At 41.5% G+C, this 20804-nt stretch overlaps 2 protein-coding genes across 3 annotated transcripts; one reads left to right on the top strand and one right to left on the bottom strand.

The window, feature by feature from the left end:
• The first annotated feature begins 15 nt into the window (after nt 1-15).
• foxj2 (forkhead box J2) lies at nt 16-6134 on the top strand. The gene is given in 11 exon segments (XM_069695744.1): nt 16-412; nt 738-868; nt 870-1094; nt 1230-1304; nt 1432-1521; nt 2081-2209; nt 2304-2766; nt 2856-2978; nt 3095-3196; nt 4406-4747; nt 5266-6134. Coding segments are annotated over 10 exon segments (1767 nt in total). The 5' UTR covers nt 16-412; nt 738-763; the 3' UTR covers nt 5379-6134.
• Nucleotides 6135-6211: 77 nt separating this feature from the next.
• epn1a (epsin 1a) lies at nt 6212-19551 on the bottom strand. Of its 2 annotated transcripts, XM_069695742.1 has the most exons (13): nt 19504-19551; nt 15855-16010; nt 15464-15565; nt 14924-15082; nt 14091-14219; nt 13578-13698; nt 13331-13488; nt 13087-13158; nt 11734-11817; nt 10327-10603; nt 9518-9682; nt 9019-9261; nt 6212-8147 (listed from the first exon to the last, which is right to left on the bottom strand). In XM_069695742.1, the coding sequence occupies exons 3-13, from the start codon at nt 15530-15532 to the stop codon at nt 7696-7698; spliced, it is 1929 nt and encodes a 642-aa protein (XP_069551843.1). In that variant the 5' UTR covers nt 15533-15565; nt 15855-16010; nt 19504-19551; the 3' UTR covers nt 6212-7695. The 2 variants fall into 2 exon arrangements, with proteins under 2 accessions (XP_069551843.1, XP_069551844.1); XM_069695743.1 differs by lacking the exon at nt 13087-13158.
• Between the last annotated feature and the right edge of the window lie 1253 nt (nt 19552-20804).

Here is a 20804-nt window from a genome sequence, read left to right as displayed (position 1 = left end):
AAACCATTGTGCTTTGCTTTGCTTTACGGACGTTCTCGGTGGTTCTCTTGTTATGAGATGCCAGGCTGAAGAGGTGGGACCTGCTCATAGAGGCGGGTGCAAAGAGTGATGTCACAAAGGGGAGGGGTGAGTGACTTCATTCTGGTAAAATCAGAAAGGGAGGGGAAGGAGCGACAGAGGGAGAGAAAAAGGAAGCTCACCGACAAGTTTTTTTTTTGTGTATATTTCTACGAAGTTACACAAACTTTCACAAGTCGAAGTTATGATCGGTGGTCTTTTGGGACTCAACATGCTGACGAGAGAGATCTGAAGGGAAGGACGGACACTAGTTTGTCAGGAGTTGTGCACAGCTGATGACAACATAAAATATTCACACTTTTTAAGGGCTTGGCCCTCAAGTGACCATAGAGAGGTAAGAAAGTCACTCTTCTTCCACATAAAATAGTAAATGTTGGTGGAACTGACACACTTTTATGTAAACACGTTGATGCTGTGTCTTGGCTTGTAAATGGAAAGTTTCCAGAGCTGCACAGAGTGCCTTGTGTCTGAACTTGCTGGTCTGTAATTGACGGTGGTTGGATGTACAGGAGCAGAACGGCTGACATGATTACATTGCAGGCATTGGAGGGTAATCTTCTGTGGGACTGCTCAGTGTTTGTGTTTGTCTCTAAAATGTCACAAGTAAACAAAAAGTAACAGGACGTGTTGATCAAGTACTTCCTCCTTTGATCCTTCAGACCCAGGACAGGGAAAAAGAGCAACCATGTCTTCTGACTTGGACTCCAGTCTCACCAGTATTGACTGGCTGCCTCAGCTGGGAATCAGCAGCCTCCGCTCGGGGAAAGAGAGAGGAGGAGGAGGAGGAGGAGGAGAAGGAAAAGAAGAGAGACAGAGGGAGGGAGAGAGGAGACTTCCTACCCCCAGTGCCGGACCCCTCCCCTTCTAACTTTAAAGGGAAACCCCCTCACAGCTACGCCACTCTCATCGCCATGGCAATAGCAGCTGCACCTGAGAGGAAGTTGAGTTTAAATGACATTTACACCTGGATCAGCGACATGTTCCCCTACTACTGCCGAGCAGGCCGCGGATGGAAAGTAAGCCTTACTGCCCAACTCCGACATATCATCGGTGCAGGAGAGTAGTACAGTGTGTTACTAAAGCTTAACGTAGTTAATATGTAGTTATTAATATGTGCATCACTGGCTGCTAACTCATTTCATTCTTAACAGAACTCCATTCGACACAATCTGTCCCTCAATAAATGCTTCAGGAAAGTACCTCGACCACAGAGCGACCCCGGCAAGGTGACTTCCTTTTATATTATGATGCCTGATGTATATATGTGTGCTTTAATTATATTTTGCAACATATGAGATGAACAAATGCATATTTAAGTGAGTGGAAAGCTAGAAACATGTACTGTATTTCCAGGGCTCCTATTGGACAATGGATGGACCTGCAGAGGTGAATTCAGTGAGGGCACCTAAACGCCCCTACCCAGTGGAGGAGCAGAGAGAGGATGTATGTTTTTAATCACTCGCTCACTTGTGTGAACCGACTAAACTTTAATGACAAAAACTTTAAAAAAACAAACAAACCCTCCCCCCTGAAAATACAAGGAGAGTATTTCCAGGTTACTTGCAGATTAAAAATGAAACTCATTAATACTTCTCGGAAACAAGGACATCTTAGTCCTGCACCCATTTACTTTAAAGGGCCAGTTTACTAAAACAAACACATTTTCTAAACTACTTCTGGTGGTATTTAGCCATGCAGATTGTGTTTGGTTTTATTTGACCACGTTTGAGGTAAGTACTATTAATACAGATTCTTTCTATGGCTGGAACCATCCCTATTTTTTGCGGATTGGTCACCATTTACTAATATTCGACTTCAGAGCAGAGACGGGCGTCTCAAAACCTGAGCACATGAAGGTATGCCTGCTATTGAAAGACTGTTTTTGTGTTTTGTTTTCAATCATGCTTTTCATATTGTATTTTGGGCGAAACAACGCTTTAACTTGAGTATATTTGAGTAATGCTCTATTCCTACTGAAAATAGTGGTGCTGTGCTGTTGCAGGCTTCTCAGCTGCCGGAGACCCAAGCAGTGAGAGGACCATCTCCTCATCAACCAAATTCCCAGACAGACCGGCTTTGTTTTCAGCAGCAGTCCCCCCAGTCGGCCTCCCTCTCTCCTCCCCCCTGCAAGGTAGAGTCACTTATTCCCTTCTTCTATCACAGCCAGGTTTGTCTGGTGTTTTTCTTAACTAAACAGCGGCTTAATGATGTTTCTGTCTTCACAGCAACCATCACCCTACATGCCGAGCCCGGTCTCCAGTCTCCCTGTCCCTCATCCGTCTGTCTCCTCATCAGCTCAGCTCCCACCTGCAGCCCCCATGTCATCCATCAATACTTTCCCTTCTCCTCACCCACCTGACTGCACTTTTTCCATCCCCGCTGCTTCTGCTACACCTCTGTCTGCCGCCAACATGTCCACAGCTTCTCCAGCTGCTCTCTCTTTCTCCTTTCCTGCCAGTTCAGATCCCGTATCTGTTTCAACTTTCTCCTGTGCTCCTAACTCGACGCCTGTTTGCACCGTGTCAGGACCCGGCCACTATTCTGTGTCGGCTGTCCCTCCTGTTGTTTCAGTGAACTGCTCTTCTGATCCTCTACTGCGTTTCACCTTCGATGAGCTTAACTTACCCGACTTGTATGCGTCTTTCAAGTCTCTCGTCAAGACAATGCGAGAGAGGGGAGGCTCACAGTGTAAGTATCGTGTGTGTAGGTGTGTTTCAAATATAAATGATAGATTACAGATGTGCATGGGTAAATTATTTCTTCTCTTTTCTTTCCAGCGGAAGTTACTCCCCTCCCTGTCCCAAATAATGACACTACTCCACTTCACACTCCAACTCTGCTACCGATGTCCCCTCATCCTGCACCAGCTGCACCAACTGCACACAACATTTCACAATACAGTGAGTCTCACATTACGTATTCAACCCAGAAAAGCCTGAATCGTATAAAAACCAGCAACGTAAACTCGTGAAAGTTCTTTTGCTTTCTAAAGTTGCCTTCTTCCCTCTAACTTCAGCGGTGCCACCCGACTGGTTCAGTACCCCCGATTCTCTGAAGGAGAGCTTCCGCATTGCCAGCAATCTAGACTGGGCAAACATAGACCTCTCTGGTCACCCAGGTCTGTGCTGTCACCCACAGTCTTCTTTAGAGGGTTCCTTTACCCAAATTACAAAATAACACATTTTCTCACTTATTCTAAGAGAACTTTGAGTTTCATCTACTGAGGTTCTGAGATATCTGTCTCTGTGCTTTCTTCAGCAGGATGCTCTGCTGACAGCTCAAATTAATCTTGTTTATATAGCACCAAATCACAACAAAAGTCATCTTAGTGGACTTAGCATAATAAGGTTGAGACCATACAATAATATAGGGAGAAACCCAACAATTCCAAGAGGAGGAAAATCTCACTTTTAACAGGAAGAAACCTCCGACAGAACCCACCTTAGAGGTGAGATAGGCTGAGGGGGGAGTGGGGAGGGAAAAGAGCAGCATAGAGAAACCACGAACAGTCAGGGATATCTGTAGACCAAACACAAACTGCGTGCAGAAAAAGATGCAAATTTAATGACATGCAAAGGCTGTCTATGAAATGGCAAAAGCTGAAATGTTTTTTTTCCAGTCACTAAGTTGGCCAACTGGAAACTGATTTGAAGTAATTGTGGTCCCTAATGAATCATTTCAGTTATTTTCAAAAATAAAAACAATTTTTTTTCATTTCAGCCTCTTAAAATGTGATTTTATTTTTTTCATTTGTGACTGAAATCTGTATTTTAGTCAAATCTTTGTAAATTTTTTCTGTTAAAAATATTGTAGTTTGTTAATGCAGTTTTTAAAATGTTTTAGCCAAAACAATCGATCAGTTAATTAGTAAAACTAATTAATCTCTAAGGTTATTTACAGATTATTTAATAATTAAAAATCAAAGTTGCAGTCTTAAATCACTTATAGCTGTTACATATTTTTAAATATAATTTTCAAAACTATGTATGCCACCAATGAATGTTCATTCATCTGCATTAAGATTTCTCAGAGACATTTAGTTCAAAACCTCAAGAGATAAAAACAAAAATGACAAGACACCTGCCGAAGTAAATTAGGGGTAACTGACCCTTTAAAATCTTTGTATTTGTCATCAGAAGATATAATTATTAGCAGTTAATGTAACAATGAGTGATGATTTTTTTTTTTTTAGATCTTTGTAAAATAATAGGAATTGTAAGTAAAAGATTAGCTTTTCATAGTTTATATTATTCGTAAAATGCTGCAGACTGCAGTCAAAACAGTCATGCTTTGTTCTTTAACCAGTTCCTTCACGTTCTGCTTCCAGACCTGCTGGAGAGCATGCGGCAGGCGGAGCTCTGCGACTGGGCCCTCGACCCGACGCTCTTCACTTCCCTCTGTGACTCTCTGAACCGCTTCTTTACTCAGAAAGGCATGATCACTTCTGGGAATAACTCCCCACTCGCCCTCGGTGCACCTCACTCCCTACAAGTAGCACCCTTCGCCTCCAACCTGCCTCCTACCCTCGCCAGCCTCACTCACCCCTCACCCCTTCCCTACTCCCCCATAGTTCTTGCCGCCAACGGAGCTCAGCCGCCCCGGAGAGCTTTGCACATGCAGGGACCGGGTCTTCAGAGACCTCAGCTAACACAGCCTGCAAACACAACCGGTGAGTTCTGGACATCATACTTAAAGGCCGTTTACTTATTTACTTTAATGGCAAATGATGAGGTCATATTTGACCAAGGTGTTCCTCCAATCCCTTATTGTCACAGGTGCAATAAGTGATTGGGTGACTATATCCATCAGATATGCTCAGTGTAACAGTACATTCAAAAAATACTAAAGCTAATATCAGCTCTCAGCAGAGGCAAATACACAGAGTTAGTGTTTTTACTTATTTATTCGAAACACTGTCGAGGGAACTCAATGCAGGACTGTGGATTTTGTCCTCAAAAACTGTTGGGAAAAGATCTCTTCGTGGCCAGTATGGACAGCAAGAGTTATTACAGTTGCCAAAAAGTTTACATTTTAAGTAGTTTTGCAGTTGTTTTCCAAAATGGAAGCAGCAATCTAAGCTTTGTAAAGAAGAAGTTGTTGAAATAGAAAAAAAGAACATCTTTGAATGTTGTCTCACTTCCTTCTATTGTACTGTTACTTAGTCCATGTTTCTCTTTTACGTGTCAGCTGGGATCCAACCTCTGTCAGTGACACCTCGACAGCGTCCTCCACTGAAGAGTCTGCACAGCAACAGCGAGGAGATCCAAGACGACTTTGACTGGGACTCCCTGATTGTTTGACCCTTGAAACAGTTTGACAATGTTTCAGGGAACTGTTGCTACAAATGAAACATCCAGTGTGTAGGATTTAGGTGCATCTATTGGCAGAAATGGAACACAATATTCATAATTCTCTTTTCACCAGTGTAAAATCCCCTGAAACTGAGAACCGTTGTGGTTTTGTAACCTCAGAATGGGCTTAATTTATACATAGGGAGCAGGTCCTCTTCCACAGAGCCCACCATGTTTCTACAGTAGCCCCGAAGGGAAGGGACAAACCAAATGTTGGCTCTACAGGGACTCTGGCCACCTTAGATTCTCCTACTCGCTTGGAAGGGGAGGGTGAGGCCAAAGTTTGTGTTGCATGCTATCAGCGGGAGAGACGCTTTATATTACACCGCTGTGATTGGTTGTTTCACTATCAGTCACCTGATCCCTAACCCTCCCACATAACAACCAACTCCAGTGTTCCTCCCACTAATGATGCAACCGGGTGTTCAGTTGGGTGCAATTTGCAAACTCGCCACTAGAGAACACTGAATCCTTCACACTGATCTTTTCTCTGAGAGCAAGTCTGGGATCAAGTTTGTCAGATATGACCGAGCACAATGTTTCAAGGTTGAAACAGTTGTTTTTGTCACCGAGTCAAATTGATATGCTGTAATAATGTTTCTTGATCTTATGTCAGTAATTGGCAGGGTGTTGTTTGTCTGCTGGGTTGTAAAATTTTAAAAGTATGTTCACCAAAGAAAATAAAGCATCAATTTATTCTCATCACTTCATTGGGCCCTAGATGGGGGGGGGGGAGCACAAGAGCATTAATCTACAGAAGCATGAAAACAGCCAGACACATCCTGTGTTTTTGTTTTATTTCATAAATTTCTTTTGATTTTTTTTTTTTTCCATTTTACTTTTCAAATGTGAATGTTCACAGTCAACACCACACAAAATTCAACCTTACCCGATAAAAGATATTTTTCTTGTTGATATAAAATAACAATAAATTCAAACTAAATTAAAAGAACAGCATGGAGCATGTTGTCAAGTCCCTGTTTTTCTCTCCTTTTATTCACTGAAGTAATTGTCTTTTTCAAAGAAGCATCAGTAGCTCTCCCTCTCCGGAGGAAAGGGGGATGAAACACAAGGACAGTGTTGCTCTGGGACGCCTGCACACCAGGGATCCCACACAAAATGTGTGATTAAGAAGAAAAACTCATTCGGATTAACAAAAAAAAAAAAAAAAAAAAAAAAGTGTGAAATAAGATTGGCAGAAAAACATGTGACCCTTATATTACCTCAATTGAGATCCCAACATTACATATTAATACAAGTGACGATTTCCAAAAACAAAATTGAAGGATGTAATTTCTTCCTTTCCGAGTCACTGAAATGAGATTGGACAGGAAAAATGGAGACAAATACTGATACATATACAGACAAACAAGGCATTTGCACTATTGCATACTTGCACCCTCACAAATGAGCATTCATGTTATCATTCACACTTCACCGCAAACACACACATTCAACAAACAGTAATTTTCCCCATCCGACCGCAGATGTCAGAGCTCTCTTTAGTTTTCTACAATAATCAAGAAAAAAAAAAAGCATTTGGATTTGAATGGCATCATCGTTTCATTTTTCCTTGTTTATTTGTTCCCAAAAATTGGAACAAAATAAATTACATTGAACATTAAATTAAATTAAAAGTGAAATAAGTTGAAACAATTTGACCACATTGTGCCCGAAATGTTAATGCAGGTTTTTCAGTCCATATCTCAGTCTGGAGTTCATTAAAAATCTTCCTTCATGAACTCGTTTCATTTCAGTGATTCAGTGTTTGTCTTCATTCTATGGGGAGAAAAGAGGAAGAGGCAGGTACAACAGTTTCTCTGTTCAGTTAGTTAGTGGCTATGTCACCTCTCCCTCCGTCTCTCTCAGTGCAGTAAGATTAGAATAGAGTGACACTACTGAAAAAGCATCCTGCTCTCTCAGACTTACCTTCATCTCAAGACAGGACTGAAAAAAACAACACATGAAGTACGATACAGAACAGAAATGGATTAAAACAAAAATAAATAGATCTCTATTTCCCACCCAAAAATAACCCATACGAAAGAAACTAAATGTGAAAAAACAAATCTGAAATGAAATAATGCTTCGAAGGGGGGGAAAAAAAAAAAATTAATTTTTTTTCTTTTTCTTTTTTTTTCTTTAAATATAGAGATGTAGACATTTTTATTTTTGGACACAAACTGCGCTGAGGGAGGATGAATGAAGGGGGCAGCAGGTACGACAGAGGAGGCTGAAAGGTGAGCAAAGCAGTGGTGACACTTCCTCAAAGAAGAAACGGATTGGTGCTTGCTCCCGTCGTTCCTCCGCCTCCCACTGATCCTCCTGCCCCCATCATTCCCTCTGTTCCAGAGGGCCCACCCAAAATCAGCTGAGGAGGTGCTGCGCCTCCGGGCCCCAACAGGGCTGAGCCCGGGGGAGCCATGGGGGACAGCCCGCTGTAGGGCATGCCCATGGGGCTTGCCTGCATCATGCCCAGACCCAATCCCACACTCATTGGCCCCATGCCCATTCCTGGTTGCACCATGCCAAGCATGGGGTTGGGAGGCACAGGACTGGTGCGGAGGCCACTCAGACCAAGTGAAGAGGGCTGAGGTGAGATGGAGGTCATGGGAGGGGCCACGCCAAAAGGGTTGGAGGAGGCAGGTATTGGAGAAACCCCCCGACTGGAAATGGTACTGCCTGGAGTCACTGCCATGCCCGGAGCAGGAGATGAACCTGAGGAAGGGAAATGAGCACATCATGATATCTTTCAAGGTTCACATATTCGTCACATTTGTATTCATTTCAATTTATTGGATTTTTATTTTACCTATGTTTTCAAAAGGGAAAAGGACAGCATGTAATAAATGCAACATAACTGAAACGGATTTGAGCCGAAACAATTCATCAAATGTTAAACGAAATGAGCAATTGTGACTGCTTGTTGTTAGTTCGACATAATAAGACACTGGCAGGTGTCACCTTGGGCTTTAGGAAACTACAACAGGAAATTTCTGTCTCTAATTTCTGTCAATAATATTTCTCAAACTCTCAGAAGGTGTTGTCTAATTTTTCATTAAATACATTTCCTGAACAAGATCAAAGCACTCCTTCCGTAAAGAATCAGCTTTTTGGATAAAGCTTTGAAAGGTTCCTCTTCCTAAATATTCTTTGGTTAGATCATAAAATGTCAAAAGTAAAACTGTTTTTTTTAGTTGCATATCCGACATCCCAGAAAGGCTTTGGTTTAGAGTTATTCCAGAAAGTATGTTTGGAATCCAGGTCACCGCAGAGCCTCCAACATGGCTGCTGGGAGGTTAACCGTCTTCTTTTGATCTGGGCTGTTCAGAAGGACTCGCTCCATACTCCTGGGTTGGTGGTTGCAAACATGTGGTTTAATTAAAAATCTATCGTAATCAGATGGTCTTTTGCTGCAAGCTGCATTTTACCGCTTCAAATTGTAAATAGGAGGCTGACAAACCCTCTTAAACTGTGCACTTTGTTTGGACCTCTCCGTAAAAATGCTGCCCGGGATCACGACGAGATTGAGCTCATCTTTTTATCTACCGACGTAGCGCTAAACTTATCGAGTGCGGCTGTGGCTAACCTGTATTCTGGAGGAAGGGGTTGTGCGCTGAAGAGGAAGAGATGGAAGGAGGTGGGGGCTGTTTGGGTTTGGGTTTCGATGACACCAGGGAATCGAGGTCCACCAGGGCTGCGTTGGGGCCGAGGAAGGACTCGGGAGTCTTACGAACAGGAAGTGAAGAACCGAGAGAGGAGAGGTCGAAGGGCACCGGTGAGCCCGTGCTGTCACAGCCTGTTGCTGAAGACCCTCGCCGCTCTGGATCTCCTGAGTGGGGGGAGGAACAGAAACACAAAATCAGACACGGAATACAAAAAAAAAAAAAAAACGTCGTTGCATTATAATAAATAACTGTATAGAACTGCGTACTCACACATGCTAGAGGAGGGTGGGATGTAAAGACAAGACAACTGTGTGCATGCAATTGAGAATCTAAACATGTAAAGTGTGAAAATCCCTTTCAAACTGTGCACCGGTAACGTCAGGTGTTCGTGACTCCGTGGAGCTTTAAGTGTGAATGTACCTGTGCCGTTAGTGTGTTTGGCGGTGCCACTCCAGATGTCGGAGGTGATAGGGTCAGAGGCAGGGACAGGCCCGTCCCTCGCCCAGGGGTCTACGGGCCCCCCCGAGGAGGAAGTGCTGGGTGGCATTGGGGGGCCCCAGGGGTCAGCACTGGGGGGGGTCACGGCTACAGGGAAGGGGAGGAGACGCAGGGGAGGGGAGGGTTAACACAACACCTTACAGGTACAACCCACAACAAAGAGGGAGCAGGAAGCTGGGCTGGGTTCCAACAGTGGCGGTTCTCTCCTTAACCTCTCCAGCACCAAGTTTAAGAGTGAGGACAGGTGAGAGCGGATTTTAATAGCTTTTTGTTTTTAATTAGCTTTTTTAATAGTTTATTGAACTTTATTTTAACATGTAAAGCTCGGTGGAGGTAAAGGAGAGATAATAAGAAGCAACTTCATACATAAAAAAAAAAAAAAAGCAAAAAAAGAAAGGGCGAGAGAAGAGACAGCTCTGGTTGAGACACAGCCACAGTCAGTCCTGAGTAGAAACAAGAGGATACAAATCCCTGTTTTAGACACAGAGGGAGAATGGTTTTCGCATGCTTGCTTTCCTCATTACAAACTGAAAGCATGTACGTGTATGAGACGACCAACAACAAATGTAACAGGACCGTTATAATGACAGGAAATGGAACCGCGAAGTGAAGAGGAGTCAAAGTGAAGTGCTTACGTCCACTTTCATCCACAGACGGAGGCACAGTTGTCTTTTAACGCTCAGTCCAACCCACCTTATTGGCTAAAGAGTTGACACATGGCGGATGCCTACCTGAGCTTCCCCATGGGTCAACGTTGTTAACTCTGTTGGATGTCTCTCCCCAGGGGTCCGGAGGAGGGGCTATAGTGGGCGGGGCTCCCCCACCCCAGGGGTCAGAGCTTGTAGGGGATGTGGGTGATGCGACTCCCCATGGATCTGTGGGGGCTGGGCCCCATGGGCCTGAGGCGGCAGGGGCGGGGACTGTGGGTGGAGGCGAGGGGCCGGCAGAGTCCAAAGGGGCAGCAGGGGCCCCCCAGGGGTCCACGGCACTCAGCTCCATCAGAGCGTTCTGTGCAAGAGAATATATTCTGGTTTAATGTTCCCACTCATCATAGGGAGACTGTTTGCTGAAATTTCAGGCTGAATTGAACCACTGAGTTTAGTGTTCCTCAATCTACCTTAAACAATCTATAAAACAACCAATATGCCAGAAATCCTGAAATATTTTACCTTGACACATCTGATGAGCTACATCAAATTTATGTTTAACTCGACAGACCTGTCTAAGAGCTGTAACAATTAGTTGATGAACAGAAAATGTATGTCTATTTTGAATCGATTCCAGCTTCTTAAATGTGAATATTATCTAGTGAATATAGTCCTCTATGATAATAAACTGAATATCTTTTGGTTGTGGACTGTTGCTCAAGACATCATAAGGCATTGTGGGCTGAATCGCGGCCTTTGGTGCACACTGATTGACATTTTTCACCATTTTCCTGACATTTTTAAAGACAGTGTGAAGAAACACACAACAAACAGATTGAGAATCAAAATAATCATTAGTTGCAGCCTCATAACTGTCTGAGGCCTCAGGTGTTTTTTTGGATGCCAAAAAAAACCTTTTGGTTGTGGTTTTAACGTTGGAATAATGTGGATTAATGCAATAGTTACCAGAAAACCGAGGTGAATTTGGTTTCTTCCAAATTGGCCAAAAGAGTCAATTCTACAGATTGTGCATTTTATGAAATACATCTTTTCATACTCGCACGTTGCGTCTTTCCTGTAGTAAAATGCCCAGTAATAACAACCTGTGCATTTCTAAGTCTCATGCGAATTTAAATCATTTTTAAACATCAGACTACCTTACACATAATACGTAAAGGAACACCTAAAAATTGCTTTCAAGCACTGTCAACTTTTTCACTGTGTTCATATTGATTATATTACCACTGCAACCATTTAAAACTTGCTAATGATTACATTTCAAAGTTTTATCTAACTTTATCCAACAGACATAAAGAGGAAACAACAATGTTCAAGCACATGCAAATCGAACTGGACCTGCTCTTACCGACGCAGCCGGAGCAGATAATGCCATACAAATTTTTTAATTTTATTTTTAAATCACACACACACGCGCACACACACACACACACGCACACACACACACACACACACACACACACACACACACACCTCCTCTGGTTTAGTTTTCTCCCTCCTGCTCTCCTCGAGGGCCATCTGCAGTCTCAGGTCATCACCTCTGCGCAGCCGCTCCTCCTGCCAATCACAAACACACGCACTGATGTCAGCTACCCGAGACACACATCCTCAGAAAGCACAACCACAGGATCCGTTTACAATTCCCCAACAAAAGTCTGAATCAGTGGGCGAGGAAAGTGAAAACCTAACCTTTAATCATTATCCAAAGACACCACACAATTAACGGCAATCAACCAATCCCCAAATCACACAAGTATTGTGTAAATAAGAAGAAAGTCTGTAAAAAAAACAAAAAAACTTGTGTATCTTAATGTAGTTCCACATAGAAAATACCTTAAATGAGAACGGCTGTCAAATGGCTGCCCAAACTAAACCAAAGAACTGTAGACTGTAGCAACAAGTCTTGAGCAGAGGAAGGGTACAGATGCAAAAGCAGCTGTGGCTGGTTTGCTTGTCATTGTGAATAATCCAACCGCTGGCTGTTTCTTTTTATCTGGGTGTGCAAACTGGGCTTAAAATAATCAATAGCAATCAATTAAGAAAATCAGCCCTGATATAGATCTTGCAGATTGACTCCAGACATCCGTACCTGATACCACCATTAGTACTACCGTATTACAACCAGGATTGATCATCAAGTAGCAGAACGACAACCAATCCGCGAGGAAACAGACCGTCTCTGATGTCACTGCGCAACGGTGACAAGCTCCTTGTCAATTAAAGACTTTGCAGACGTTATCAGACGCACAGGACTATAACCACTCCCAATACTGCAGGCAGGCAAGTTTGTCACTCAGTAAACACAGTTCAAGGAAGTTACAACGGCAGAAGAGGGGTGAAACAGGTGAGGAAAGGAGCACTTCAAATCAAGACGACAAATAAATGCATGCGTTCAGAGAGATCAACAGGGAGGAAAGAAGAGTCAATACTTACAAGGCACCCGATGTTAAATTTAATCAGCTATGTTAAATATTTGCCAATCCCATGCAAATTCTATGATTCAATTGCAGCTGATCAATTTGTTGGGTGCTCACTTTTACACAATTTTAACACGCAAGGGTTTGAGAAGCACCTCTTTCCACACTTTTAATGAGTGCAGGCCAAGTAAAAGAACTGACATTGTACAGCGAGTTAAATTATCACAGCAGAATTACTGCAGTCTGATGCAAATGTTCATCCTGAGGAAAATGACACATGACAAATATGAGCATCAATTCATTTTCTTGATCGATCAATACTTGACGTGTTTGAGAAATTCCAGTTGACAGAAAGACAGATAGTTGACGACTGGCTCTGCAGTCAGCTGGACACTCTCTGCCCCCTGACCTTTTGTTGAATCTCTTTGCTGAGTGTGATTGCATAGCGGATCTCTGCATCCTCCAGAGGGTCCGCGCTAGTCTGGGGGAGGTCAGGGGTTAAATGGTGAGAGCAAAGCTAGGTGTACTGCATGTGGTAAATCATTTCTTACATATGCCTCTGTGTACACAGGTGGTGCATTAGATTTAAACTGCAAACTTCCGCTCCAGTAAGGAGAGCCGGAACTGGCCTGAGTGGGGCTACTTTGCATTACCTGCTCGGCCTCTTCTTTACTCATGGCCAAAGCCAGCTGGAGCTGCAGGTCTTCCTCCCCGGAGCTCTGTGGCCAAGCCTGCTCAGGGTCTGCCCCTCCAGAGTGGGATCCCAATGACAGGCTGCCCCCCAGGCTGGGTGCCGAGGGGGCGGAGGAGGCTGGAGTGGAGATAAATAAGCACGGTAAGGATTGTACCTTTAACCGCTAATTGGATCTGTTTAAACACTGTTTGAAGCAGGCGTCTCACCACTGGAGGTCTGTGCCATCTTCTCTTTGGTTTTGAGGGCATGGATCCTCTCCTCTCTTAGTCTCTCTTCATCTTTCAACAGTGTCACCAGCTGTTTGGCTTTCTCTCGCACATTCACGCCCTGGAAAAATAAAAGGTTTAAACACAACTGTGTTTATTTATTGGCTAAAAAAAAAAAAAAAAAAAAAAAAAAAAGTACACCAGTTTTAATTATATATATTTACATAAACATACATTTAAGTACATATTCAATTCAGCATAAGTGACGTTACTTTCACTGCAAACCTTATTGTTAGTGTAAGAACTTGTAAACATAGCCTACTTTAGTTAACGACAACCAATAAAACGTTTATGTCTAGCTGTGTTGGGTTGCACAGCAGGTCAGAAACACTTTGTAAACTTTCTCTGAACGAACTACACACGGCATGTTTGACAAAGTGCTGCTGCATTCCACCAAAGTGGACTTTACTCACGAAACATTTCAGCTCTGTGGCCATGGGTGTGTTTGTTTACCTGGTCTTTGCCATCTCTGTCTATGTACTGGAAATCCTTGAGGGTCTGGACTGCGTATATATTCTCCCGGCACTGTTGGGCAACACGTTCTGAACCCGTCTTGATCAGGTACTCCATGAGAGTCATAGCCTGGAGAAGATAAAAACCACGATCAAGGACCTACTGTTGAAAAGTTATGGATACACATGCACAAACATTCACACCAATCCACATCAATAGTTAGTCAGGCCAGAGAGGAAATCACAAAATAATTCATAATGTGGAAACTCATGACCGACACATTTTTATAAAACCCTAACACTAAACTAAGACTTTGGATGCTTTTGAATCATCATCATCATTCTGCATCATATCCAGGTTCAGTGTTGCAACAACTGCAACTATAAAAGAGGATGTAATGAACTGTAGGATTGTAAGCAGAGAGTAGAATTGACTCTTTTGTTGATTTTTGTGGTAATATTTGTAGTGAGATATTGTATATAAATTTTACCGAAGTTAGACACTTGGTATAAAGGAAGTGGTTTGCATAACACTGCAAATATAATACTGCAATTTTGCAATGTAGTGAAAGAAAATACTATTGAACTACTACACTGTATTGCCTTGTGTTATGTACCACAAGAATATGTTATTCACAACTTTAACACGCGCAGACACACACACACACACACACACACACACACACACACACACACACACACACACACACACACACACACTCTCTCTCTTTCTCTCTCTCACACTCACTCTCTCTCACACACTCACTCTCTCTCTCACACACTCACGCTCACTCTCTCTCTCTCTCTCTCATGCTCTTTTTCACACACACACACCTTGTACACATGTCTCCAGTTCTTGCCATGGTCATTGAGGCGCTTCCAGACCATGCTCATGATTTCCGAGAAGGCCACAACATTGTAGGTCAGATCAGCAATCTCTGACATAAGCGAGCTGCTGGGGCCCCACGGGTCATTGGACGTCGCCTCTCTAACCTGGACAACAACATGGCAGGGGATGAACTTCAGCTATCCTCCATTCAAACTGTTTGTGATAAGAATAGTTATGAGCCATTTCTTTGTGACAATTTGGTCCACACTGTTCTGAGTAATAATGCAAACTCAATCAGGACTCAAGCAGGAGAGAGGCAAAATAATGAACGGATAATATGATTCGATTAGCTTACACTATATAACGAGAGGAAAGAGTGGGGAGGTTCTTCCAAGGAATATTAGATTATCAGTAGCTGCATGATGTCTCTAAATCTGTGCTGCAGAGATACATGCGCTACACTTTATGGAGAGTGTGGGTTTAAAAAAAAAAAAAAAAAAACAAGAAGAAAAAAAAAAAAAGCCTGATAAGCTGGGAGACACAACCTTGATTTCAGCCTCTGAATAGTTGTGGACGATGTTCTTTACTTGTCGCCGTAGCGATGAGGTCGACATGGCAACGGTCTGGCCGCCGAGTTCTGTTGCAATCTGAAAAGCAGACGGAGAGGAAGGGTAGTAAAGTATATTTTATAGAATACAAACAGTCATGGGACAAAGAGCGTTTCCAACAGATACAAATTAATAGAGTAGAATGAGTAGAACTAAAAGAAGCGAGGAAGAAGGACTCAGAGGATGCGTGGAAGCACAAGAGGCTGAATGAAAGGGAGACCTTGAGAGGAACAATCAGGGAGTGAAAGATGGCACCTATACCAGGAATCAGACTTAAAATCATGCGACTGTTGCATCAAAAGCTCAATGAAGAAAGCGTCGTGCACACCTGTTACACAAGAATGATGCAGAATATAGGTTCTCTCCTCTTGGTGTCTTTCTCTATCTCGTCCGCCACTCATTCACGGAGCGCTGTGTCTCAGTTTGTCCGCTTCTTCCCGTGGCAACATCGGGTCCCAAACCCAGAGACGTAGGGAGATGAAAACTACGGAGCAAGATTGAGATTAATGTTAAAACGAATGCACGGTGACGTGAAGATTACTGCTGCAGCACAGCGAACAGGCTAAAACTTGTGTGAGGGCTAATTACAAATTAACCATTATAAAACAAGGACAAAGCAGATATTCAGCTACAAAAAGCACATGATCTGTTGCTGATCCACACATGGTTGATAGAGATAAAATATGAAGTATATGCTTTATCTGATTTATCAAAGTCGGGAAGTGGGGAAGTTCTTCCAAGGAATATTAGATTATCAGTAGCTAAAAAATTATTTTCATAAGAATCAGTTTGTCTGAACTTACTTCTCATTTTGTAACTGGCATACAGAACTCAGACATCGCGCCATTCGCAACAGGTTGAGTGTAAAATGAGCACGTTAATTGCAAAACTCGATGACAGACAAGTGTGGAAAATATTTTCTGTAGCAAAACGGTCTGGTTTCTCTTTTCCCACACTGGAGACGGGCTCTGAATTGCACATAAACATGATGGACTCATCGTGTCTGCTGGTGGTTTAATGCCATGCCCAGAGTGATTTTGTGGCACTACACTAGATCCCTCAGTACCTACTGGGCATTGTTTGTATTTGATTGCTTACACAGCAGGCTCAATCACTGTTGCTGACCAGATGCATCCTTTCACTGCCACAATCTGCATTTTTCTCACCAAACAGATGCTACCTCAGCTCGTGTCACCAAACAATACAGGAAGGCAATAAACCCCAAACTTCTCCCAAGAGTCACCTTCGGACTTAATTTTGCTGTCAGTGTATTTATGCTATCTCAAGAGAAACCTGGAGAACTGTCTCGCAATAAAAATGAGAAGAAAAACAAAACATATGGCTGTTTCCTTTCATTTTTCTGTTTCTAATAAAGTGAAACATGAAGAGTGTAAGTAGAGGAAGTTGTTGGAGCAAGTTAAACAAAGAAAAACTGGTATAATATTAAAACGCAGTGTGCGGCCACTCCTTCAACCGTTATCGCTCAATAAATTACTGGAGGAGGACACAATTTCTTTGCAATACAAGAGATCAACGCATCCCACCCACTGTATGATCGTCTTAAATCAACCTGCTAGCAAGAATTAGAAGTTTTAAAGAAAAATACGGACACGAGTACTTGTTTAAGTTTTAAATCTACTTTAGCAAACCAGCAACATGACAAATACGCTAAAGACACAAGTGTTTTAACAGCCTGACACGTATAGGGTGGCAAGATTTGTAGGTCAGATAAACATGAGAGCACGTTGCATAACTGAACATAAGGTAGCCATTGCAAAAGTTCGTTCACAGACTCCTGAAGCTCTGCACCAAAGTTCAGACACGCTAACTAATCAGTGATAAGAGAAATAACAGGCATTTTATGTCTCAGGTTTTCCTTTGTCTCGCATATCTCCACAGTCTCTGACACCTAGACAAAATTATGTGTTACTATTCATTATTTTTAAATTTTGCTGCTCTGAAACACCTGAGAGAAAGACACATATTCACTTTACTGTCTAAAGGTGGTTACAGTGGGGGAAGAAGTACCTGATCATTTAGTTAAGTAAAAACAACGCCACAATGAAAAATGCTCAATTACAAGTTAAAGTCCTGCGTAAAAGTACACGAGTACTGTCAGCAAAATGTACTTGTAGTATCAAAAGTAAAAATAGTCATTATACAAAATGTGTTGTATTTATCATTTACGTGATGGGGATATAGCTTCACCGACATGCATAAGAGCAGCATTTTAATGTTGTAATAGTAAAGCACATTTCAACACGTGACACGAATGGTCTAATCTACATATAACAATTAATATAATATATATATATTGTATGAAATTGATCAAATAAGTAGCTATTAGGTATAGCTTTGAAAAAAATGCAACAATTACAATATTTCCCTTTGAAATGTAGTTTAGTGGCGATAAAAAGTATTATTAAATCGGAATACTCGAGTACAAGCAATGGTGGAAGAAGTATTCTGGTCCTTTATCTAAGTAAAAGTACTAAAATTATACTGTGGAAATACTCCATTACAAGTTCAAGTCCTGCAATCAAAACTGTACTTCAGTAAATGTATGTGCGTATTATCAGCAAAATTTACTTAAAATATCAAAAGTAAAAGTGCACACCATGCAGTAAAAAAAAAAATGGACCAGTGTTTTACTAATATATGATGTTTAGGGAACACCATTATTGCTGCATTTTAGTGCTGTAGTTATTAAAAGTTGTGCTTTTTTCCCCCCTCACTACTTTATGTGCACTAATGCATCATATTTCATAAGATTATCATATGTTTGTATTGCTGCTGTTTTGTTAGTATCAAGTATCTGTAAAAAAGTCAACAAGATCTGAAAAACAATGCATTTTCCAGCAAATCCAAGTGGGTTTTATTTACCTCATAAATAATAATAATAAAAAAATAAAATTCTCAGCCCATAAAGGAACATCTAATCCTTCATTTTATCAGAGAAAGTTTAATTAAAAAATAAATAAATAAATGTGGAGATACATGGTTTTCACTGGATCTTAAAAGTAACTAAAGCTGTCAAAAAGGAGTAAAAAAAAAAAAAAAAAAAAAAAAAGTACAATATTCGCCTGAGATTTAGTAAAAGTATAAAGTTGCATAAAAGTGTAAATACTCAAGTACAAGTAGATAAAACGTGGAGGTGCAGTACTTCAGTAAACGCGCCTCGTTACCGTCCCACCGGTGTTAACCACACACAGACGTCTTTACTCGAGTCAGCTGGAGGAGCAACACCACCGACTCAATAACGACCTGTTGTCGTGAGTAAATCACAGCTCCACCTGAAGCTACTCCATCAGAAAGGTGGATGAGGTCGCGTCCCTCCACCTTTGTTAACAGCCGTTACCCGAGCTTTTCTTTTCCCCCCTCGAAATGCTATTAACACACACACACACACACACCACAGACTAGGAGGGTGGTGTTGAGGGTGGTGGTGGTGGTGGTGGTGGTAGGGGGTCCGTACAGCAGTGTTAATGCCGCACTTCAGTACCACAAAGTCGGGGAGCAATTCGCGGGACCAACGGTCGCTGTCAATCCGTTTAGCGGAGCAGCTAACGGGGAAACAGTTTGGGTGAAGTCTGGGTGAAGTATAAACAGGAGTGCTTTTGGAGGGTGTAGCCAAGACGCCGATCAGATTTGGTAAACTATCGTCAAAACTAAAAAAAAACGCGTTGTTCCCGCTACAACCGCCTGAATCATTTCACACTAAATACAAAGATGACAGTTTGATTAAAACAAATCACTTTGCTGTAAAGAAGAAGAGGAGGAGGGATTAGCCACTTAGCAATGTTAGCTCGCTGCTGCTTTTCGCAACTGGCACCAATGTACGTTAGACTGGGCGAGCTTCAGCGGGGACACGTCCCCGCTTCGAGTCCCTGTTGAATATGCACGTTCAACAGTCAAAATGTCAAAAAAAATGTTTGACAACACGGCACAATAAATATCCAAATTAAGTGTGTACTGACCCTGCTGTAGCTTGAATGTACGAGGAGATGGCCGAACTTCCGCTTCCGTTCTCGCCTACAGGAAAGACCGCACCCCCTGTAGCTTTGTTTTCCTGCAGAAGACTCATGAATAATTAATTCACTTTTTTTTCTTTTTTTTTTAAACAGACGATATTTAATTCCTGAATGAGTAAAAATGCGGTTTATTGTCGTTGAACTCTTGGTGAGTTTGTTTAATTTGATCAGATTCCCTCATTTATTATCCTTGAGGGGGAAGAAATCACATCCTCTTTTCTGGTCGAATTTTTTTTAATTTTTTTTTTTAATTTTAAATATTTTTGTAGATTTTGTTGTTTTGGCATATTTGTTCGACCGACCTATCAGATAAAAAAAAAATAACGGCCTTGTTTGTCCGGTACTTTAATTATATTTGTTTCTGTTATAATAAACCTGGACAACATAGAACAATGCATCACTGTGACGTGTTTTTTTTTTTTTTTTTTAATCAAAATTTATCACAATCACCATCAATCTCACGTCATTATCAATTAACGAATCAATCTATCAAACTTGACCTATATAGCATCTTTCATACAGGTTAGTGCAATTCAAAGTGCTTCACAGCTTACATAAATTAAATAATTTGTACAATTACACTCCAACATTTGCTTTCAAGACGCACACATTTGCATGGGATGATAGTGTTGTTTTCTCTTTCAAAGTAACATAAAATGCTCCAGGCATAAAACAAACTGTACACAGCGAGTTCCCTTTAACAATTCAACTAATGAGAAAATTGTCACAACTTCAGAGTAGAAAAAAAATAAAATAACACGTCTGGAAACCAAATATGAAAAATGCAACTATATACAGAAATAGGCAGCCATACATTTAGAGTCTTCTAAAAAGAACACGAACAGAGAAAAACAAGAAAATGTAAGAGATCAATGCAGGCAGAAAAATAGACATGATAAAAAATATAATGATTGATATAAAAGATAAATTAATGGTAAGAGTTGTAAAATAAAGTGACAGAAAAACTAGATAAAGAAATAGATCAAATAGAAAAAATTATTGATATAGATAGACAAAGCAAGACTAAGAAGACAATAAGATGCAAAAAAAAGATTAAAATCTATAGTAAGAATAACAATCATGCCCATTGTTAAACTGTGTATAAATTTGAGCTGGAGCTGACAGATGAAAATACATAGACTGTTCTTTCATGTTGAAACAATCGGCCATAACATTTTCTGTTTTTGCCCATGCAGAACTTTTTTTGCCATTTGGGTATAAAAGATGGAGGTTACACAGCTTGAATC

This window comes from Brachyistius frenatus, unplaced genomic scaffold, assembly GCF_029030835.1.
Source record: "Brachyistius frenatus isolate BFR_SWC_R1_liver_20210118 unplaced genomic scaffold, ASM2903083v1 Contig_20, whole genome shotgun sequence".
NCBI classification, from domain to species: domain Eukaryota; kingdom Metazoa; phylum Chordata; class Actinopteri; family Embiotocidae; genus Brachyistius; species Brachyistius frenatus.
Note: the sequence above shows the minus strand (reverse complement) of the source record. Positions and strands in the feature narration are given on the sequence as shown.